Source organism: Podarcis gaigeae (assembly GCF_964106915.1).
Source record: "Podarcis gaigeae genome assembly, chromosome: 6".
NCBI lineage: Eukaryota > Metazoa > Chordata > Lepidosauria > Squamata > Lacertidae > Podarcis > Podarcis gaigeae.
Genome location: NC_139682.1, coordinates 30389592 through 30413766, shown reverse-complemented (window position 1 = coordinate 30413766; position 24175 = coordinate 30389592). Strand labels below are relative to the sequence as shown.

Genomic DNA, 24175 nt, shown 5'->3' with positions numbered 1-24175 from the left:
TTGGTTGTGGTTCTGGAAAGTATTCAGCACCCAGTCTAGCATGCTGCCCTTGTACCAGCACCAAATATTTGCTGTTTCTGTCATTGCCCAAATCTGGCACTTAATGCTGGTGCCTAAAATTTTGAATCTTGTGCTTAGGAATTTGAAAAAAAATGTTTTCCCAAATGCCCGCTGTTGTGCTTTCACCTGGCTGGAGGCAACTGAGAGTTGGCTCACATGATTTGCAGCTGACAATGTTTAATCCAGTTTGAATGCTAAGGGGCAGGGAAGTCAAATCTAGAAGTGTGATGGCGAAACCTTAGGCATGTCACTTGGCCATGAGCAAAAAGCAGGTTTATGGGACTTTTTTTCACTCTGAGGGCCAGAGCAAAAACTTACCTTCACTCATGTGGGCCATTTTTTTATATATAGTTGCACGAGGCTCCCTGCCTGATATCACAATGGCATTGGCTGTCAGCTTCAAAAAAAGCTCTGTCAGTGTTGATCGGTGCGGCTGGTGATCCTGCTTACTAAGTAACAGTTAGGAATGCAGTTTAAGTTCCTAATTGTCCTTTTCAAACCATGTCATTACCTGCCCCACACCTGATGCAACACCTGATGTCAAGTGTGGGGCAGATGGGTATTGTTTGGATGAAATGGCTTTGTGGGCTAAAATTAGGCCTGTAGGCTGGAGGTTCCCAACCACTGGTGAAAAGGGTTCTGTGATCTGCCAACAGCCAGACTAATTACAGTCATTAACCTGTCTTCATTAAGGATGATACTATCTTAGCTTAATAAGTTGAGACATGAATGGGCCTTGGCAGTGGGTGTACAACCCCTTCGCTCATTCCTGTATAGTAGGAAATTCCCCCCCCCCCCCCCGATTTTAATAAGTCTGCATAACGTATAGATTACAGGGGAAAAATTGTCTTCTGGGAGACAATCAAACCAAGAAGTCTTCAATTAACTCGAGTTTTTCATTTTGTCTGGACTGGGAAACCATGGCTAACAGCTTTAGGTGCCCACTTGTCTTTTCGGTGTCTTCTGTATTTTTCTAGAAGGCTAGAAATATGACAAGATAAGGAATTTACCTGTCACACTTTCTGCAGGTTTTGTCCTTTGAGAAATGTGGGTGAGCTATATTTGCTGTTCAGACTGTGCAGTCATAGTTTGTCATTGAGTGTCTGTGTTCATAACTGATCCTTTTTCCCCCTTGTAGGGAGGGAAATGAACCAGGGGAGTCCATGACGATCACGTACAGTGAATTGCTGAGTAAAGTCTGCCAGTTTGCCAATGTTCTTCAGGAGCAAGGTATCTGACTCTGCGGGAGCCTGCAAATTTGCTTGCCTCGGAAAGCATCCTTCCTTTCTCTGATGAGTGTAACAGGTCTTGCCATCCAAGTCTGAAGTTGCGGAAGAGGTTGTGGGATTTTTTTTTTTACAGTTGTGCTGCACCTCCCAAGTGCAGAGCAATGCAGATCAGGCTGCACTTTCATTTTGAGCTGAGAGGAGGGATTTCATTTGATATCATGCTGCAGCTTATAGGATTGCTTCAGAAGTATAATACGAAGGTCAAGACCCCACCTCTCCTCCACAACTTGGTAGAGGGGCAGAACTGTGGTGATAAATGCTGGAAATGGATTGCAGATGTGTGCTAAACTAACTTGATCTTTGTGACTCTTAAAACAAAACAGCTTTGTAATAATTTGTACAAAGAAGGACACGCACACATACTTCCAGTATATATTTATATTAAATATAAAACTGCACCACATCCACCCCAACATTGTTTCTGAGCAGAAGCATCTGTTCCTTCCAAACTGGGTCTTAAACAGAATTTTTGTTAAAATGTACTCTGATAAGATTATCTGCAACTTTGCATATTCAGCTTTATTAATTATTATTATTTGTTTCTGTATATTTGTATGTTTAACCATCTTTGCAATACTTTTTAATTAATGTCCTCTTGCTCGCCCTTCTGATTTTGCATACCTCCATTGATATGTCTTATTTTATACAGATGTGGCATAATGTTTATGTACAGAACATGAAGAAATATAATTTATTATGCAGGGCAGAAACCAATGCTAGCAACAAATGTAAAATATGCGGAATATATGGATAGGTATCAGTGAAAGCAACAGATACGTTTCAAATTATTGTTCTTATTTGTTTGCTTGTTTTAATCGGGCAAGCATAGTGACATGTGGCTCGTGAATTTGTGGCAAGGTGTGGTCAAATAAAGTTTTATCCAGCTTTAAAAAACAAATATCAGGTGATTGAAGGAATGTTGCCAGTAGTATCAATGGCTGGAACTACAAAATAAAATGCTGTTAATATAAAGTTATCTTTTTCAAAGGAAAGTAAAATGTAACAAATGTTTGCATATGACATTTCATATTAGATACATCTGACCAGCAAGAGAACCCTTTGGTATATTTATATTCTAAAATGTTTAAATAGAAGCATATCCTACCTAGCCTTAGAAACTTCTAAATACAAAATGGTGACTTGGTTCCACTGAAGAGATGGTTACACTTTTTACTGGGGCTGTTGTGAGAATTTAACTTGTTAGTGTTTTGCAAAGCAACATGGACATGAAGGATCAGTGTGCTTCCTCTTCTTGGCTGAGGCTCGAAGAAAACGTATTAACAGCATTTTATTCTGTAGTGCCATCCCTTGATACCACTGGCAACGTCTTTGAAGCAAATATGCCCTTCTAAATTCAGCCACAATATGCTTCTCTTTCATTGGTAACCCCAGGGCAGATCCCATGATCCCAAGTTCACCCCCCCCAAAGTTTTCTTTGTCATGCATACACTTCTGATCTTTCAGGAATTGTATGCTTGTGTTTTTGAGCCTCCTGACTTCTTTTTTTCCAGCTTTGTTCTTTCTCTTGGAATACCAGGGCCCAGGACACAGTGGCTGAATGGCAAAAACAGTGTCCGCTGTCTGGCATGAGAAACATCTCTTTCTCTTTCACAGGCATAAAGAAAGGAGACAGAGTTTCTATCTACATGCCAATGATCATTGAGCTGGTGGTAGCCATGCTAGCCTGTGCCAGAATTGGAGCAGTTCATTCCATTGTGGTAGGAAAGAGCAATTACTTCTGGTGTGATTTCTGTTCTTGTGCAGCACTGGCTGCAGATGGAAATGAACAGTGCTTGGAGCAGATAGCAACCCAAATTAAGCTAACTTTGTGTCCTTGAACTGGGGTTTTTTTTTTGGGGGGTGGAATCTTGTTTTCCAGTTTAAGGATTTTTAAGCTTAGGTTTTTAGAGAATATTTTCCACGTTGACATTTGCCACCCCACTCCCTGAGCATTGCAGAGGATTCTGCAGAGTGTTCCAAGGCATGGTCTGTACATGTGGGGGTGTCGGCAAAGCTGCACATTGCAGAAGACTGGTAGCCATGGGCAAACTATATTTCAATGAAATATGTTTGCAATTCTCATTGAAAAAAAACCTTGATAATCATCTAAGGAACTCTAGAGCACTCTAGAATAGCCTTTTGGAAAAGTTATGGCGCTAATATATTGTAAAAGTGCCATTTGTTGAGTCCCTGTTCACAATTGCAAGTGTGATTAACCGTGTGTTCTTGTTTTTAGTTTGCAGGTTTCTCGGCAGAATCCCTTTGTGAAAGGATCCTTGATTCTCACTGCTCACTTCTTATCACTGCAGGTAAAACAGTTCTCTTCTAAACTGCAGGGCCCTTAATCTTATCAGAATACTTTGCAAACAAGATTGACCTTTTAATGAAAAACCCCATGTTCAGCCAACTTTATGCTCTTCCTCTTACTAGGAAGGAGCTATTACTGGATTGAACTGCAGTCCAGGGATATGTTTTGTCAGGGCACAAGCTGTGGGCAATACATCAGTTTCCTGATAAGGTGGAGTTTCATTATCAAAAGAGCCTCCTTCCACTGTTTGATGGTTTCTGTTGCTACAAGTAGTTTCAAAAATTGTGTCAGATTTCCTGGATGCAGTTCTGGATACAGTTTTAGGCTGCAATCCTATGCAGCTGCCTAGTGAAAAACCCCGCTGAAAAGAGTGGGACAATTCTAACTAGATATATGCATGGGATTGCATTCTTAGCTCATGATTTGACATTCAGTTTGGCTTTCCATGCCAGATAAATAAAAATAAAGGAATTTCCACATTCTGAAAGCATGCATTAACTTAACAGTTCAAACTGTTTCTGTTTAATTTTGTAACACAATAAATCAATTTCTCCAAGATCTGTATATTAGTCTCCTGCCACTTGCTACATCATGCCAAACTAAAACAGGGGAAAGTCCTGTAAAATCTTCTTCCTTCTGATTGTTCCCCATAGAACACTTCCAAGATTATTGCTCACTGTAAACATACAAGGTTGGCTCTACCGTTAGACAGAGTGATGTAACCACCTCAGGAGGAGCATCAACCTGTCACCCAGCCATTCTTGTGGAGCTCTCCAACCATCTCCATTCAGTTGGAGGGCAGAGCTATGTGTGGCACACAGCCTGTCCTGTACCCTGTAAAGTAGCCTGCTGTTCTTGGGTGAAATGTTGGGCGCTGTCCTGTTGCAAATATTTAAGTAAGATTGAGTTGCCAGTCCAGTTGAATGGGAGTGCCATCTTGTCCTTTGCAGCAAAATGTGCTGGGCAGGCGCTGAAACCTGAGGCCCTTTCAGTAAGGTAGGTTTCATTTATTCCATAAAGCAGGGATGGAAAGCCTGCAGTTGAAGTGCAACTCTCATCATTGCACATTCGTGGAGAAAGCTATCAAGGGCTACCGGCCATGATGGCTGTCCTCTAGCTCCACAGTCGGAGGCAGCAAGTCTTCTTAATACCAATTTCTCCCCTACCCCAGTAGGGGAGAGTGCTTGTGTGCTCATGTTCTGCTTCTTGGCTTCTCACAGGCATCTGGTTGGACACTTATGAGAACAGGAAGCTGGATTAGATGGGCCATTGGTCTGATCCAGCAGGCTATATTCTTTTTCTTCTTCTTTTTAGATTTTCAGTTTTACAATTACATCATTTTCCATTCTTATACAGTAGTTCTTTTTTAGACTCCCCACCCAGCACTCCATGACAGTTCTTTGTACATCTTGCTTAGCTGCATATACATTAATTCCTTCACCTTATTTTTCACATTGACATAACTTTTATATTATCAACTGTTGGTCACAAGTAATCCTGTACCTGGAATTTATATTTGAGATCATTTTTTTTTTTGTAAATAATCCCCTAAATACTCCCACTCACTTCTCATCTATTTATCATCTTGATTTCTTATTCTAGATGCCATACTTGCAAGCCAGTAGGCTATTCTTATATTCTTATGTCATTGACCATGCTGGCTGGACTTGATAGGAGAGGGAATCCCACAACATCTGGAGGGTCACAGACTTCAAATCCCTACTATAGAGGCCTCTACTGTGACCATGATTGGTCTTCACTTTAGCAAACTTTCTCTTAATTCCGTTGTTTCCATCCTTTCTTTTAAACCAAGCTGTCCCTTTCTTCTTGTGACCTTCAAGTGCTTGCAGGCTGTTCTGGTGAGCCAGTTTAATGATTTGCTTACTCTCTGTAGATGCCTTTTATAGAGGTGATAAGCTGATTAACCTGAAGCAGATAGCAGATGACGCCTTGCAGAAATGTAAAGACAAGTAAGTCAGACTCCCTTTGAAAGTATTTGTTTCTTTGTGAATGTAAACACATGCAGTTGTGGTCTTAAACACTATAGCATCCCTGGCACAGAGGTGTGGATAGAAATAAAGCTGGGGAAATTATGTGCCGCGTAAATCCACTCCTTTTGAAAGATGCTCACTCTGTCCACCCCACAGCATTTTGTTTAGGACTATAATAACCTTTCTTGTAAGCATTTGTTCTCCCCTATCTGGTTAACTACTTCTGAAATGGAAGTTGCTGACTTTCCAGCACAAAATATTTGTCAACAATTAATTAGGGCAGGAAGTCAAAACATATCCCTACTTCAACGACTCAGTTCAGACATCATCAAGCCATGGGTATGAAAGCTTACCTATGGTTAAATGTTGTGTCTGAACTGACAAACCATTGTATGCATACAAGAGTTAGACATTCTGTTTGGAAGAGTGTTTGGAACCTATGGTTTAGCACAGGGGTGGGGGCCCTTTTTGACTGTTTGACTAGATTTTTATCAGTTCCACTTATGACATCATGATGACATCAGATGACTGATAGGAAAGTGGTTTGTCCATCCAATGAAGTACCGTATTTTTTGCACCATAGGATGCACTTTTTCCCTCCTAAAAAGCAAGGGAAAATGTGTGTGCGTCCTATGGAGCGAATGCAGGCTTTCGCTGAAGCCTGGAGAGTGAGAGGGGTCGGTGCGCACCGACCCCTCTCGCTCTCCAGGCTTCAGGAAGCTATCCGCTAGAGCGCTACATTAATCCCAAAGCTTGGGGCGTGCGGAGCTCCGCACGCCCCAAGCTTCTGGGTGCCGGCAAGGTCTCCGCTAGCCGTCTAGACCTTGCCGGCACCCAGAAGCTTGGGGCGCGCTGAGCTCCACACGCCCCAAGCTTCGGGATTAGCGCTCCGCTAGCTGTGTCTAGGCTGCGGATAGCAGCCAGCTTCCCGGAGCGTTGGGCGCCCTGAAAGCAGAGCGCTCGGTGCTTCGGGAACACATCTGCAGCGTGGGGAGCCTTGCAGGAGTTCCCCGCAGGGCTCCCAACGCTGCGGATAGCAGCCTGCCGCCCGGCACGAGGAGCGCCCTGAAGCAGAGCGCCCCTCGCGCCGGGCACACATCCGCAGCATGGGGACACTTGCAGGAGTTCCCTACAGGGCTTCCCACGCTGCGGATAGCAGCCTGCTGCCTGGCGGGTGGGGCCCGCTGAAGCAGAGCGCCCCGCGCGCCAGGCAGACATCAGCCAGCCCCACAAGCTCGGGGGACAGCAGGGAGGCGAAACGCCACTATCCCACTGTTCCTCGACCTGGTTCGGTTTCCCTGACCTGCTTTTGGGGGGGGGAAATAAAGGGATTCCCCCCCTTTATTTCCCCCCAAAAAAACTAGGTGCGTCCCGTCCTATGGTCTGGTGCGTCCAATCGTGCGAAAAATACGGTAGCACCCAACAGTAAAGAGTGCTTAGCAATTTAGTGGTAGAACTTGGTGGATCCATATAATTTATCCAGCCTGCCTCATACTTCCATAATCAGCTGTACAGGTTCAAACTTGCTCAACCGAATGATCTAGACTCTCTTCTTGAAATTGTTGTGTGTTTTCCATTAAAATGATTTGGGCTCATGACTTCATCTTCCCTCTCCTTGTAGGGATGCCCCTCTGCGAAGGTGCATTGTGGTCAAGCATTTAGGAAGGGAAGAACTGGTGCTGGATGGGCCAAGCAGCAAGTCTCCACCTCTCAAGAGAATCTGCCAGAGTGTGCAGGTGAGTTTCCTGTTGTAAATGGGTGAAGGACCTGTTTAAGGGCTTGAGCAGCTTTTCCTTATTTGAGAGAGATGATCGCATGTTTCTAATTATTCTGCCATCGGGAGTTAAGATTTGTTTTGCTCCTGGTGCATCTGCCTGCATTGTAGAGAACTAGGCAGAAGTGATTAGCATTGCCAGGAAGAAATGCTGTTTTCTCCCAAATAGCCCTTGCCTTGCAATTGAGATTGTTATGTGTGATATGGCTGTATAACAATCATACCCACTCACTGGATAGTGCCTGCGATATTGCTTCCGCCGAAGATTTGTGCTTTTAAAAGTTTACTTTCCTGGGCAAGCTTCACTACTGGATCATGAGACTTATCATCAGGTCCTTCAGCAGAAAACAGAAAAATGGAGCAAAGTTACACTTCGTTCTCGCTCTTCCCCACCCCCAGGTTCCTGCCATTCTAGAAAAGTTTATTCTTTAAAACTTATATGGTGCTAAAAGACATATGGGCTTTTTCTCACTTACATAGCAAAATTTAGTTACTTCCACCACAGATAGAAATCTAAAAGCTACCATGTGTTTAGTCCATGATACAATTAAAGGTCTGAAAACAGGACATTTTTGTGTGCATATTTTCTTTAAACTTGAGGCATAAAGTTGTCTTTGTGAGAGCAGCAAGCACACTAACAGAGTCACCTGTGCGATAAAATAAGCAGTAGGTGGGCTTCTCACCATGCTCTTGAACTAGGTTTAGATTGGACCAGGGCTTTTTTTCTGTGAAATTTATCAATGCTTGCAGTATGCAAGCTGTATTTACAATCAGAATTAGGATGGGAATCACAGGTATTTCCATTACATTAAGAGTGCAGAATCTATGCCCCTCCAGAGGTTTCTGGGCTGCAGCTCCCATAATCCCTGACCATTGACCATGCTGGCTGGGACTGATGGGAGCAATAGTCCAACAATATCTGGAGGGCAACAAATTCTTCATCTTGTACTACAGCAAGGTTACCTGTCTTTCTGTTATGTTTGTATGGATTCCTGCAAAAAAAGAGGAACTAATTTAAACATAACTCTGAGATAGTTCCTGCTTTTACTGTTGGTTTATCATCTGGGAAACCCTCAGGTTGCAAATCCATTGGCACAGTAACATTCTCCCTTGCCATGCAGACTTCCCAGAGCACTTCACTGTTGCTTGGACCCATCCCACTTATCTTACAAATAAGTTGTAACCCAATGTCCACCTTGCCTTTTACAAACTAATCAGTTTCTCTTTCCACTACCTTCCGCAGCTCTTGTGCTGTTCCTGTAAACACACAGTGCTAACTAGATTCCCTTATCACAGCACCAAGGGAATAAGAAGGAATAATATTTTCTGGATAGCTTCTGTAAGTGCAGAGGTTTCTGGTGCCAGGTTTCTGTGCTGGAGATGCCACAATCCTGTTGGAGTGCCGAGTGAACCTTCTCTAGAGGCTATTCTGTATTACAATATATTGTAATGCCCAGCGTGAACAGTGCTTGGAATTGAAGTTATGTGGGCCTGCCCTTGGTTCTGGTCCAGAAGCTTCAGCTATTTCAGAAACCTGCATCTAGACTACTGATGGAACAAATTACTGCCAGTGTATGGGCTTTCTAGGTCTGTAAATACTTTGTTCACATTGTCTGATGAGCAACGTATTAACAATGGCTGCATTGATGAAAGTTGCTTCCTTTTTTAGTGAACTAGCAAGGACACGTCATACTAGGGCAAATCCTGTTCTGCCCCCTTTTTATGCCTGTTTAGCTTCTTCGTCTTCACATTGATCTGGCTCTCTGCAGAGCACTGAGTGAAACCCATTTCTCTTTGGCTGTTTTGCATTAGTTCATTACAAGCCTATTGCACGCTCCCTTTTTGTGTTACCTTAGCAGTATAAGAACTGCTTTTCCATGGCTTCATCCTGCATTGGAAAGCACAGGCTAGAGGACCAGCCTGGGCTCTTGTATGCAGGAAGAAAAGCTCTGAAATGGAATCAGCCAAGAAGCATTGTCAGGGATTGACCCGTTGCCTGATCCCATGCTTTGCAGCTCATCCTTAGCATCCAAGAAGATGCGCTTTTGCAGCCATGATGTGCACCCTCTCAGCTGCATCATGTCTTTCCTTGCCAGCATGGTATTTTAAAAGGTATAGGCACCCTAGCACAACTCTTCCACTTCTCAAATCTTATATCTTTGTGAATTTTTAACAGGAAAAAAAGACTGAGAGCTCAAAGAGAGTCCATCCCAAGGTATTTACTGTGTAGCAGAAGCTTTCTCTCGGCACCCCTCTGTTCTGCTTTCCCTTTCCAGCACTCCTCCTCACTTAGCTGCTCTCACTCTCACTGCACGGCACAGTGTGGCCTCCTAACCCCACTTCCATCAGTTGCATGTTAGTCATAGACATCACTGTCCCAAGGGTTGGAAGGGAGCGTCGCGATACATGCCATAGCCTGGGATTGTTTGGGAGGGACAGTGACTCTGTTGTAGTTCTAACACTTTCTTAGTATCTCCTTGTATATGCACATAAAAGGGATTTTACACAAAACCAACAGAAAATGTCAAAAGGTGGTGGAGGAATGCGGGTCCTTGTGATATCTCTTAGGAAATAAGCACAGCTGGGGTCCTGAAACGGGGTTACATGATGCACAGCATGTTCACACACTGAATGGCGTGGTGCAGCTTCCAGGAGTTCTGTGCTCAGACCCCATTTCTTCACCTTAAAGCAGCTCTATGGGCTTGTGAAGTAGCCCGTCTCATGCTTCCACCCTGACAGCTGAGCCAGCTCTGCTTCCACCAGCATTGTACCAAATGATTACTATTGTATGTAACAGGCTGAGATGTGGCTCTTGCCTTTGTTGTACTCTTTCCCCTTCTTAGCTGGCTTAATCCGATCAAAATGGTTGCTCCTCTGCAACAAGGTTGTGTGGAAAAACGATTCTACAAGAACGAAGATTTTGCCACCAGCTTTCCTGTACAAGGAGATTTCTGTTACTAATCCTTGATTAGTAATTCTATTACTAGTAATTTCTTGATATTTTTTTCCAGAGGTTTTGTCTTTTCTGGGAATTGGCTTGTTGCTTGATATTTGGAAAGTGAGCATGGTTTTGTGTAACCTTCGTGCTTAACTTAACTGCTGTGTCCTCTTCTCAAGCTGTAAGCATTCCAAGCAAGGATTTGGATACAGTCTTTGAGCGGAGAATGAAAGAGCGCATATAGGCTCCAGAAGGTGTAACCTTTAGGCAAAGGCACTGTGATGCAGATACTCCTCCATATGCACCTATCACGCTATCCATTAGTATATGCAGCAGTGACAGTTACTACTGTTTGCCACCACATAACCAGTACGAGGTCCTGCTGGTCAGCAGCGTGTGCCCCACAGCCTGAGCATCATGCTTTGAACAAACACCCCCTGCTAAACGCCCTACCAGCTGTGCAAGCTCTAGGGCAGCTGCCCCCACACCAGATGGACAGTGAGTTGGATGCAGACTGACAGCATAGACATGTAACCACATTTTGCATTCTGGGCTTGCACCCTTGCCCTGGGCAGTTTTCCTGCTTACATATCATAGCACTACACTGAAAGATTTGTATTGAAACACTTGCTCAGTATTTGTTTTCAGTAGACTTCAATACATGCTGCAGGACACACTGGTGCTGTATCAGCTTTTAATACTAACCTTTCATCACTGTTCTTCACAGGGAAGAGGATTATTCAAAAATTGCAACTCACATGTTCTTTTGTTAAAAGTGTAGGGGGGGAAAGCTTAGCTATACAGGTAAGCTGCTGCTTTTTCTGAAAGGTGGCTTTATGGCTCCTTTCCAAAAATTTACAAGCTTTGGCACTGCACGTTAGGCTGTGCAAAGGGGGTGTGAGAGTCCTATAGAAATTTGCATGAGGATATCCTGTTCCTAGTAGCACAAATACTGTTACGCCTTACGCAAACTTTCCACAGCAGCTTTTCGACTGTGTTTCTCTTCCCCACCTCACCACCCATCAGCTCCCTAGACTGGGATTTTCAAAGATTTTAAAAAATTCAATGAAAATTGGGTACACGACACTGCATTTGTTTCATTTCAACAAGAATGCTTGTTTCACCTAATCACTTTTTAAAACTATATTGTATTGACTTGTTTTGTTTTCTCAAGCCAACTACAAAGTGGGGTTTGCAATATTGCCTTTGTACTGAAATCATCTTATAGTTAAGCCTGATGTACCCAGGAGAGGAGCTATGTAGCAGACTTTCAGTTTACATGATACAAACTCAAGAATCCAGACTCACCGTTGTATAAGCATTGCCTTTGCATTAATATCTACTAGGGTGCACTGTTGTTATGAGAGAACGGATAGTGTGCTATAGAGGATATATTCATTAAAAATAAGAGAATTCTGTGAGCCCAAAGCACTCGCCCACATGGAGGCTGCCTGCTGCACCTCTACAAGCATACTGCTCCAGCCTTGTCTACTTCCCGTCAGCTTCTGCTGGGGACAGCTAATTCTGCTGTTTCTTCCTATTGGGTGCAATTAAATGATCCAGTTGTGCCCAGTGTAGCTTAAAATGCTTAAAATGGCCCCCTTCCATTGAGATGGAGAAACCTGCAGCAGCAACACATAAAGAAACATGGTGAGGGCTCCTCTGGAGTGGGTAATGCTCATGGTTTTAAAAATGCTCCACTTCACCTGTCAGCTTAGGAAACACTAGTTTGATGTTTACGTTTTGCCCACCAATGGTTGTTTGCTGAGCTGTTCGTTGTAATGAGATTTCTGCTTAGCTCCTTGGGAGCTGTTCTCCAACCATCTTCATCTGGAACACCAAATAAAGGTTCTTTTGGAAGTTAGGTCCCATATAAATAAATGGCACTTCATCCGCAGTAATACTTTTAGCACCAGAATATGGATGCGTATAGTTTCTCCAGAACTTAATGTTTTTTAATGTATCTATCCAGGTAGCAAAGTGTAACTAGGAAGCAGTTAATGATGAGATTGCTGATAGACAGACATTTAGACCTGTGCTGAGAATAAATGGCTGCAGGCCATTGGGCTTCTCAAAGGCCTGAAGCCAGGGGTGGTGAATGATGGCCCCCTAGATTTTGGACTACAACCCCCTTCATTCCCAGCCAGCATGGTCATGGATAATGGGAGCTGTAGTCCAGAAGTGTCCGGAGAACTTCATGTTGCTCTCCTTAGTATGGATATATAATAACCATGCTTCACTTACATAAAGAGAACATATAAAATGGCTCTGTGCATGTGTATTAAATGCTGGAACTTCTGGTGGATTTGCTGCATGTCACCTTAGTGTGATATTTATAATTATCCCTTTGCCATTAACTCCCTAAGTGGCTCTTCCAAATCATTGTGTCTCAGAATCATAGCCCCTCTGGGGATCATAACACCGACCTACTTTATTTGGGGATTTATTATTTATGTACTAATTTTTATTTTTTTAAAAAACATATTTATGTTCCTCCTCTCCATCACAATTGCCCCCAAAGTGAACATAAAAATTGCAAGAATAAAATGGTTGATATCAGCTGATCTTCACTGGTGAGGGCCTTTGCTCATGAATGCACAGGAGTTAAAGTGTGTGTTGTACTTCATTTCAGAAACCTTTGTATTTCCCTTAGGCATTCTTGACTGCCATGAGAGAGTTTCCTTAGCATTCCTGAATTGCTTCTTTTTATGCACCTTTTGACCACAGCACATGCACAGAACATTCAAAATAAAGTGGTTTGTATAGCTCTGGTCTCAGCAGATGAAGTTGAACTGGCTTGCGTAAATTCAAGGACTTGTCTAAAATGCACTGAGATAATTTGTTCAAATTCATTAAGGGGCTTTCCTAATGCTACCCATTGTAAAGAACTATTTGTTCATGAAACATGAAGATGAAAAGACAGTTATGCATACAGGGGAAGACAAATTATTGAAGTGGTTTATAATTATATGAAACACAGTGGGAGACACGCACTGGGAAAAACTATTAATAGTTGCATATGAATTTAGGATGTGCACACAACTGTTCTGATAGACTTACATATTCACTAAAGCCAAGCGTGCAGACTTGGTGAATATTATTCCTGATCCATAGGGCTGTTGGTTAAGAGAATTCTAATAGTTTCTCACATTCCCCCACCAGAGACTTTGTTTGACCTCGGGCAAGCTTGTATTTCAGCCTTCCAGTAAGAGTAACCTACCTTACTGGATTGTTGTGGCGATAGATGAAAGACTGTGAAGAACTTGCAGATCAAGTTTATATATATGTGATAAACAGCATCACTGGTAATAATTATATTTTCTCCTGCACTACATTCCTGTAGCTATTACTTAGGCTCTGACAGATGTTCAGTAGCCTTTGTTTGCTACTTGGAAAAATAACAGCATTTAACAATAAGATCAGTATTATTAAGGCAGAATCACTAAGATTGTTGAACTAATGATTCCACAGTTTTGGTTAGGAGGTCAAAACTGCTCATTTAAACAGATGTCATGGTGTGTTAACACTGTAGTTGTACTTCTCCAGCTATTAAGAAAGGAAAATGCTTTTAAAAATAGGAGAAAAGCTGAAACGGTGAAGTAGAGTTCTGCTTTAGAAGCCAAAATAATCAATTAAAGTGCAAGAGCTCCAAACCTGGGTTTTTCCGACCATCTTGCTGTCTTTTAAGTATTATGTGTGCCTCTTACTATGTGGTTTTCTTCAGATACCTTGGAATTCAGAAGTCGACCTTTGGTGGCACAACGTTATGAAGAATTCTAGCAAGGAGTGTGAGCCTGTCTGGTGTGATGCGGAAGACGAACTGTTTATTCTCTATACCAGTGGGTCAACTGGAAAACCGAAGGTATGTTCCTTTATTCTGATCCTGTGCCAAAGCATGAAGTGAAGAGTTAATATTTACTTGCCAAGTCACACTCGCTTGCTGTTCACTCTGCTGTGTGGACGCTTTGGATCCAAATGCTTACTGTTTTAATGCTTTCACAGTACTGGTCTGGAACCAGAAATGGGCCCTATCTCTACAAATACTTGTAACGTTAGTGCAACATTAATTACACATTAGTGTAACGAGACCTCTTGTATTCCAGGTGCTCTAGGTTACTTGGAAGGGGGAAAGTTCAATGGTAGAGAATGTTTTGCCTGCAGAAGGTCCCAGGTTCAGTCCCTCCCATCTACCCATAAAAGGATCTCTGGTAGCAGGTACTGTGAAAGTTCTCTGCCCAGAAACCCCGCCTAGCTGCTGCCAGTCAAAATAGATGCCATTGGGCAAGATGGAGCAGTGGTCTGACTTGTTCTGTTCATGTGGCCCGCTGTGAAATTCTGGGATGGTGGCATTGTGTGTATATAAATACATGCAGGGCGCAGGACTGGCCACATGTATTTTTTCACCGATTATTGAGCAGCAGTTGGCATAAATAATTGAAGGAGGCACAGAAAACCTAATACATTTTAGTCTTTGCTATACATAGCACATCTACACATTACAGGCTTTTTTCATAACAACATATGCTTCCTAAGCCTTGTATAAGGTAAAGGTAAAGGTACCCCTGCCCGTACGGGCCAGTCTTGCCAGACTCTGGGGTTGGTGCGCCCATCTTACTCAAGAGGCCAGGGGCCAGCGCTGTCCGGAGACACTTCCGGGTCACGTGGCCAGCGTGACATCGCTGCTCTGGCGAGCCAGAGCCGCACACGGAAACGCCGTTTACCTTCCCGCCAGTAAGCGGTCCCTATTTATCTACTTGCACCCAGGGGTGCTTTCGAACTGCTAGGTTGGCAGGCGCTGGGACCGAACGACGGGAGTGCACCCCGCCGCAGGGATTCGAACCGCCGACCTTTCGATCGGCAAGCCCTAGGCGCTGAGGTTTTACCCACAGCGCCACCTGCGTCCCTAAGCCTTGTATACATCTGTTTAAATTCACATGAGATAAGAGTCTGTGCATAAACTCTGATGTGTTTATTTCACTGCTTGCTGTACAGAGCACTCACTTTACTGAATTTATGTGGTCAGTGGTTTGATGACTACAAAAATATCACATGAACTAATTTGGTTACCTCTCAGGGCTGTGTTTGGGATTGGTACCACTATTTTCGCATTTAATTATGACACTGCAAGTAAACATTGCAAAGAAAAGTACATGGTGATGTTTCTCTGTAAAAGGCAGTCATACCGCTTACCCTTGTATGTGATTGAACTAATGTTATGGTTATAATGTGGTTAATGATACAGTAAAAATATGTTTCCTTCTCTCATGCTGAAAATTTACTGATGCGGTAGTGTTTGAGTAAAACAATGGCTAGATCTAGACACATCAAAGTAGTGTTTCAGTTAAATGCATTGTAAATTTAAACAGGGAAAACAGGTAGAGAAAAACAGGACTCCACAATGCCATCTGGTGGCACAATGTTATATTGAAAATACAACACATATACAGTGGTACCTCGGGTTACATACGCTTCAGGTTACAGACTCTGCTATCCCAGTAATAGACCCTCAGGTTAAGAACTTTGCTTCAGGATGAGAACAGAAATCGCGTGGTGGCAGCGCGGCAGCAGCGGGAGGCCCCATTAGCTAAAGTGGTGCTTCAGGTTAAGAACAGTTTCAGGTTAAGAATGGACCTCCGGAACGAATTAAGTACGTAACCAGAGGTACCACTGTAAATCACTTTTTCTTTACCAATCTAGCTGAGTCCAATGTTGCTGTATGCTTTCTCATATAATGGAAATCAAGCCTGTAATGTTCTGTTTAATTTCAGCTGGTTTTCTTTGTTTCAGGGTGTTGTACATACAATAGGTGGCTATATGATTTTCACTGCCACTACCTTTAAATATGTGTTTGATCACCATCCTGAGGACATCTACTGGTGTACGGCTGACATTGGATGGATAACTGGCCATTCCTACCTCACATACGGACCTTTGGCAAATGGGGCAACCAGTGTCTTAGTAAGTTCTGTGGTATGTGGGGGCTGTATGAGGGTGGGGGTGGGGGACTAGAAGCCTTGCCAGGCTTACACAAACCAAGTATGAGTGCCTTGGTCAAGGTTGAATTGTATTGGTCTTGTCAAGCAACATCCTCATTGGCAAGAAAGCAGCTAAACAAGTTAGGTCACTGATGATGACCATGGCTCCCCAAACCACGTTTGCACTGAGGTTCATTGCTGGTCAAGTTCTTCTTACTGTCATTCTTCACAAGTACCTTCTTCGGATTTGAGCCAGGCAGACTTGCTGATTCAAATCAAGTCATGAATGTTCCCCAAAGACCACTGTGCTCAGTAGCATTACTTAGGCTACAGAAATATTATAGGGCTGCAAATTTTTGCACCCCACTTGCTGGAAGCAGCAGGTGGGGTGGTGGGTTTCTTCTCATACTAAATGACTTGCTTTTTGCTCAGTTTGAAGGGCTTCCCATTTACCCAGACGTTGGTCGTATGTGGAGCATCATTGACAAGTACAAGGTGACCAAGTTCTACACAGCACCCACTGCCATTCGCCTTCTCATGAAGTATGGAGATGAACATGTCCGGAAGTAAGTAGGACTTTAGGCAAAACAGAGAGTGATTTCGCTAATAACCTTCCAGCATTGGGAATATATAATCTCAAACATGCATTGCTCTAGAGAAAAGCAAACCCTAGAGCAAAGCTAACTCCTCCAGCCTTCTCAGGAACAGCGTTCTTGTTTTACATTTGTTCTATAAGATACAAAGCATAGGGGCCAACTCCTAGGGGCCATAGGGGCCTTTCAGAGGCCCCCAATCAAATATGAGTGGGTTGCCCTTCCCCCCAGTTGATGGACATTCCCATTTAAATGGTGTGCATTCACCACATCATGGGACTGATTCTGTGGGGCAGGGCTTACCTCCCCCCCAAATATTTTATTTAAGTTGGCACCCCTGATAATAAAGACAATGTGGGGAGGACAGTGAGAAAAGAGGGAAGGGAATATACTTGGCTGAATCTTGGTGCTTAGTTTAAGCCCTGATGACTGCTAGAAAAGGTCTGTCTGAATCTCACCCCAATTACTGTGCTTGCTCTTGACAGGAGGCTTTTGTTGGTTTCGGGCAATGTTCTCCTTGTGCTGCTTGGCACTCTCCTAGAAGGGCTAGCTCTAGAACTGCAAACCATTTTTTTTCTTGTAGAGTTTTCCTCCCACTCTTTAAAAACCTATCTGCTTCTTATGGCAGGTACAGCAGGAAGTCCCTGAAGATCCTTGGGACAGTTGGGGAGCCCATAAACCCAGAAGCTTGGCTATGGTACTATAGGGTGGTTGGCGAAGAAAGATGCCCTATAGTGGATACCTTCTGGCAGACAGAGACTGTGAGTTATTTGGTTCTTGGTTCCCTTTGTGTCTTGTGAATGATCTGTCTATTTGCCTGTGTGGGTGTTAGGATTTTCCTGCACTCTCCCAAGTACTAGGTTTTGGGCGGCATTCAGCTTGGTTTTGCTCAGAGTAGACTAATTGAAGTAAATGAACTTTAATTAATGCCCATTAATTTCAGTGAGTCTACTCTGCATCAAACTTAGATGAATACCACTTTTTGAGTGGAATTCAATATAGTGGTAAGTGGGGTACGTGGAGGGTCAGGTTTTCTCCCCACCCCCACCCTGAATGCCCCTTAAACCTGTTCTGCAGGTTCCCCAATCCTCCAGAGTCAATTTAGGGGTGTGTGGGGTATGCGGAGTAAGCAGGCCCCATTCTGTACATTCAACAACTTACCGGTAGTTGAATTTCACCTTTTTTGAGTTTTTGCCCACAAACTTGCTACAGTTTTTTCTATAGCAAGAGTACAGTTGCTTGGAAATGCATTGCTGCTACCTGCTGTGCCTCGGAACAACTCAGCTTTTCCTCCACTGCCTGGTATTGTTGTGACTGTTTTGGGTTTCTATCCTGCAGGGTGGCCACGTGTTAACTCCTCTCCCTGCTGCCATACCAATGAAGCCAGGTTCAGCTGTAAGTATAGATCTGATTGTTCTCGTCTGTTTGTGCAGCAGTACTTTTTGTCCCCCGCCCCCCTTGGGCTTTGGCACAATAGTTCCACTAATAATCCTCTCACAAACGTGCAGATAAATGCAAATTATTTTATACACACTTGCATGTTTTAAAGCATTTTCTAAGGCAAAGCTAAAGAGGGATGATAGGCTCTAAGTGAATAGAGGTTTTCCTTCCTGGAAATTGACTTGTTTGCTGACCAGAAGCTTTGGGTGTAATCTTAAAAGTTATGGAACCTTCTGCGGTGAATTATTTGGGGATGGGAATGGAAGAACTTAGCCCAGATGTGAAAACAAGTCCAAAGTTCCTTTTCTACCTTCCACATGTCTGCTTTCTCTGGGGGTTTAAGTTTGCCTTTTCCACTTCTTCCAAATCCTACTCTGAATATTCCTTGGCAGACGCTTCCTTTCTTTGGGGTGGTCCCTGCGGTGCTGGACGAGTCTGGGGAGGAGCTGGAAGGAGAAGCGGAAGGTTACCTGGTAAGAAAAAGTGAGGTTTTTATTGCTGGCTAAATGCAATCTGTGTGTGGAGCTTCATGGGCTCTATATAGTCATTCCCATTTTGCATTAGTTCCATGTGTGGGATATCTGTCCCTTAACTGCTTCAAACAGTGGAAGCAGAGCATAGCAGTCATGGCTCGTTACCTTTGATAGCCTTATCCTTATTACTTTAATAAACGTGTTGCATTTTAGATGCTGGTTTCTCTAGTATGCAAGAGATTGTTCCAGTAATCTCTTGAGGGTACCAGTGCACAGTCTGCTGTGACTGCTATCTGTATCCAGGAATTGTTGAAACTTGTGTACCAGCCTAAGCTGGAAAAAGGAACTCTCAGCCACTGGAGCTACTTGGGCCTCAGTTGACGAGGATGGGTACAGGTATAACCCCAGACTACAGACTTGTTCCTTCAGAGAAAATGCGGCTCTGTTTGGAACTAGCAATTGACCAATTTCCTGGATCTGGGCACCACTCATCTTAAGGCCCTCCACCTTGCCAGGATTCAGCTTCAGTTCACTGGCCCTCATCCAGACCACCAGTGTGTCTGGACTTAGTATTGCTAGTTCCCCAAAGTTAGCCTTTTAGCGAATACATGTGTTAGATACATATTCACTAGCAGATAGGGTAACCAGAGTGGGAATAATACCTGCCTAATTCTCAGGCTGCTTTGGAATGGGATGGTGTTTGGGAAAGCAGTGCAGAGGACAGGGGTTCAGCCCCTCCTTCTCACATTGCTGCTGCTGTCTCAGTCAAAATTTGAGTCCTTGGCAGCTGCTCTTTCTAAAGCAAAAACACACACCCCAGAAAAAGTTGGAAGGGTCTACTGTTTAAGCACAGAGTGTGGCAACACCTCAGCATTGTAATAAGTTCTGAGCTCAGCTCTGATCAGATCAAATTTCGCTCTGGGAGTGAAGAAGATTTGAACTATCAGAGTTGAACTGATTTTACGCAGCAGACTGCAAGTTGTCTTTCACCAAGAGCAAAGGATCACAAAATATATCTGCAGAATGGACCGTTGCCCAGAGCAGAGTCAAAGTGCCAAGAATGTGCATGGGTTGCTTGGGTGCTGTCCAGCTTCTATTTATGAAAAACAATACCATTCTGTATGTTCGTTTAATAATTACGTTGTAGAGGGCAGTTTGTTTCTTGGTGAGCTAACAGACCTTAAAGGCTTCAGGTTGCAGTTTGCGTAGAGAGAAACAAACCACAAGCCCTAGTTTACATGCATTGACAAGCCAGATTATTGTCATGTTTCTGGCTTGTTTCCAGCGTGGAACAGTTAGGAGGACCACATTCCCAGGGTTATGCCATGTTATAATTGTGGTTATCAGTGGCATATCTTAAGCCTAAACAATACATGTTGTATCAGACCCACGGTACATCTAACCCAGTACTCACAGCAAGACGTGTGTAACTCATCTTGATCTTCAGTCACTAGTATTCAGAGGCAAACTTGACTGAATGGGTATTTGAACTCTGGTCTCTCAGGACAAAGTCCATCATTTGAGCCAATGCCCCATATTGACCCAACACGCAGTGCCTTGTGTGAGCATAGCATTATACAGTATTGAAACCTTTGTGGAAGGAGAGGAACAATTCTTTGGAAGTAAGCCACAGCTTCACATAGGACAGAATGCTCAATGCAATTTAAGGGCATGGTAAAGAAACCCACATTTAATATGTTCTCTTATTTGTCCTCTCCTTTTAGGTTTTTAAGCAACCCTGGCCTGGAATAATGCGCACAGTGTACAAAAACCACCAGCGGTTTGAGACCACGTACTTCAAAAAGTTCCCTGGTTACTATGTGACCGGAGATGGTAAAGTTCTACATGGAATCCTGTAATATTGACAATAAAGCTTGCTTCCTGTATAATGTGGAAGGGATTAAGCATAATGTATAAAAAAGAGGCTCAACATACTTCCTTTGTGCAGCTTTTTTTTATTTCCAGCCCTTCCATCTGAATTCTCTTTCTAGCATGGACTTAGAGCTTACAGTGGTGCCCCGCAAGACGAACGCCTCGCAAGACGGAAAACCCGCTAGACGAAAGGGTTTTCCGTTTTGGAGGCGCTTCGCAAAACGAATTTCCCTATGGGGTTGCTTCGCAAGACGAAAAAATCTTGCGTCCCCCCGCGGTTTCCCCCCCGCTTTTTTCACCCTTTTCTTAAGCCGCTAAGCCGCTTATCAGCTGTTCCTCTGATAAGCTGCTTAACAGCTGATCGCTAGAAGCCGCTAGACCGCTGTAGCGCTAATCCGCTAAGCTATCAATGGGCTTGCTTCGCAAGACAAAAAAACCGCTAGACGAAGAGAATCGCGGAATGGATTCTTTTCGTCTAGCGAGGCACCACTGTATATGCATGGACTAGGTTTGATTCGTATTTGGGTTTTGTGAGCTTTTAATTTGTAGCCCTGGAATGAATGCTCAGATCTTGGCAACAAAGGCAGGAGGTCCCTTTATGAAATACACGGTCCACCCTGCTTGACTCCCTGAATTAGGAGCAGATTGTGGGAGAGGGCGTGTGAGTCACAAAAGGATATGGGGAACAAACCCCCTTTGGCACCCTTTATTTACATCAATTTGATTTGCCTGAAATTTGATTTGGATACTGAAGTTCAGCCCTGAAATATGCAATGCATAGGGTGGGGGGGGGCTTAGGAATTGGTTCATTGGGCCTTTCCTTTTCCACTCATTCATCTTTGCTGGTCCCACGTATTTACAGTCAGGCAGCAGGGCTTCTGGGCAATGAGGTGTGACTACTGCCTTTCACGTTACTCTTTTTTGCTGCCTTATGTTTCTTAATAATTAGTGTAATTTGTTCCCATTGTGCTGTGTACACCCACACCCACCCCAGTTCTCCCTAGATGCTTTTTATCCTAACTGGCTACTTTATAATGGTCAATTTGCTGGTTTGGTTTTTCCCCCCTGCCAGGCTGCAAGAGAGATAAAGATGGTTATTATTGGATCACGGGTCGAATTGATGACATGCTGAATGTTTCTGGTAAGAACAAAATCTTTGTGGAAGGTTTCAAGTTTCTTGTAAAACTCTCCCAGTGATATGGTAGGCCTTTTTGACATGATATGCCACCCTAGGCTCGTTGGGAGGAAGAGCAGGATGTAAATTGAATCAATCAAAAAAATTGGGGGTGGGGTGTGTGATATGTTTTCCTCCTCAATACTGTTTAAAGCATGTGGCTGACAGAGGGTCAGCCAAGGATGAATGAGATGCATGGGCCAAAAAAGGTTAGACCAGTGAATGCAAAAAATCAATAGCTTCATGCACACACATGCAGCCTTTACTCTCACTCTTGCTTTGTGTGAATGGGGAAGCAGAGCAGGAAGCTGCTGTTAGATGTTAGTGCCTGATTTGTGCAAACTGGGAACTATGGTCACTGTCATCAAAGCAACAAGGAATCCTGGCTTGTTTGGAAGCCATTAGCCACCCGTGTGGTTTATACATAATACAAAATCATGGTTAAAAATGGTTTGTTTTTCTCCTTGTGCAAAGCATGGAGTGCAATGGAATCATAGGGCTTGATGCAGGTGCATAAAGCTTACCTGAAAGCAGCCAACGTCTGAGCCCATCCCCTTAAGAGATTCTTTCTACTTTATAGTTTTGTCTGCCCCATTTTTCTTAGGAATTTTAATGTTTGCACAGTGGCAGTGACTCCAGTGACTGCAGTGGCAGTCATGGGGTTTTCAGGAAGCACATAATATTAGCTGCAATGTGACCTTTTGGTTTCCTTTCATAATGGTCCAGAGAGTCTCCATAACTCAAATATCTGGGCACTTGAAAGCTCTTATCTTTTCAGAAATTGAAATATCTAACATTTACATGTCTCTGGTTTTTGTTTTTATAATTTATCATGGTACACAGCACCATATCCGCTCAAGCAGAATCAGTGCAGGCATACTCTTTGGGGAACTTCAAGGAGTCTTCTCAACCAGATAGACTAGAGGAAAACACATTTTCCTCTCTTATCTTATGAAGTCCCAACAAAATACAAAACAAACTCACCAAACTAAGAAATGGTTTGCTCTACTATTATTGGCTACTTTTACTGTTTTTCAGCTTTTACAAATTGTACTTTGTTTTCTCCTATAGTACCTTTCTAGAATGCTATTTTGCAACATTTACAGCTTGACCAAGATTTTAGCGTAAAGGGTTCCTTTTTTACTTTGGTGGTGATATTTCTTTGGCAATATGCAATCTATGCCAATGGAAAACCATGTTGGCCTCACCCAATAGAATTACCTTAAGCCCTAGCCTTCAGCATGGGTCTTGGCTTGCTTAGTTATTTATTTTCATAAAATTTATATGATGCTTGATTGCTCCAAACAAAACTTCAGTTTACAAAAAGAATAAAACAATGAAGTTATCAGTAAAAAAAAGACAGTTGAAAGCCACTATATAAAATATTCAGAATTTTTTTAAAATAAAAAAACCGATAAGCTAAAAACTAGATTAAAACCAATGTCAACATGGATAGGCTTTCCTAAATGAAGGTATTTTCAGCAGGTGTCGATAACCGTACAGTGAAGGGGCCTGCCTGATGTCAATAGGCTTTTGTGGAAAACCTTTTGAAAAGTGAAGAGGCCTGGGTAGCAATGCCAATTTAAGAAAAAGCCCCCATTTCTTTCTGTTTGCAGGGCACTTGCTGAGTACAGCAGAAGTTGAATCTGCTTTGGTGGAACACCTGGCGGTTTCGGAGGCAGCAGTAGTAAGCCACCCGCACCCAGTGAAGGGAGAGTGCCTCTACTGTTTTGTGACGCTGAAGGATGGTCACGACTTCACAAAGAACTTAGTTGATGAACTGAAGAAACAAGGTAACCTTGGTAGACCATCACCTGTCGCTTGGCAAAAGGCCCAGAAAGCCCTTTTGGATTTGTGAGGTGGGTGCGGGAGGGGCAGGCTAGCATGCTGCGCATGGAACAAAGGAAGCCATCTTAGGCCAGGTTAGACTTTTTGTCCATCTGGTCACATCCCAATGAAGCTGAATGTTGGAAGATTCGGGGGAAGACAAAAGGAAGTACTTCTTCACCCCACATGTAGTTAAATTATGGAATTTGCTCCCACAAGAGGCAGTGATGGCTGCCAACTTGAATGGCTTTAATAGTGGATTAGAAAAAAAATCATGAAGAATAAGGCACAGTGGTTATTCCCCCTGATGGTTGTGTTCTCCTCCTTCACCATTGTCAGAGGCAGTGTGTTTCTGAATAGCAGTTGTTGGAAACCACAAGAGGGAAGCGTGCTGTAGTGCTCAGGTCCTGCTTGGGTGCTTCCCATGGCCACTGTGAGATCAGCATGCAGGGCTAGATGAG

At 43.3% G+C, this 24175-nt stretch overlaps 1 protein-coding gene across 2 annotated transcripts in view; it reads left to right on the top strand.

Moving 5' to 3' along the window:
- Positions 1-24175, top strand: part of ACSS2 (acyl-CoA synthetase short chain family member 2) — a 65017-nt gene that overhangs the window by 36005 nt on the left and 4837 nt on the right. Inside the window, exons 3-17 of one of the 2 annotated variants that reach the window (XM_083746539.1) lie at positions 1199-1290; positions 2964-3067; positions 3586-3658; positions 5552-5627; positions 7270-7384; positions 9599-9637; positions 14085-14222; positions 16148-16318; positions 16768-16901; positions 17557-17689; positions 18267-18323; positions 18761-18841; positions 20566-20674; positions 21786-21854; positions 23504-23680. In XM_083746539.1, coding sequence (XP_083602665.1) covers positions 1199-1290; positions 2964-3067; positions 3586-3658; positions 5552-5627; positions 7270-7384; positions 9599-9637; positions 14085-14222; positions 16148-16318; positions 16768-16901; positions 17557-17689; positions 18267-18323; positions 18761-18841; positions 20566-20674; positions 21786-21854; positions 23504-23680 — 1568 coding nt within the window. The remainder of the gene's footprint in view (positions 1-1198; positions 1291-2963; positions 3068-3585; positions 3659-5551; positions 5628-7269; positions 7385-9598; positions 9638-14084; positions 14223-16147; positions 16319-16767; positions 16902-17556; positions 17690-18266; positions 18324-18760; positions 18842-20565; positions 20675-21785; positions 21855-23503; positions 23681-24175) is intronic. The other variant, XM_083746540.1, reaches the window with a different exon arrangement.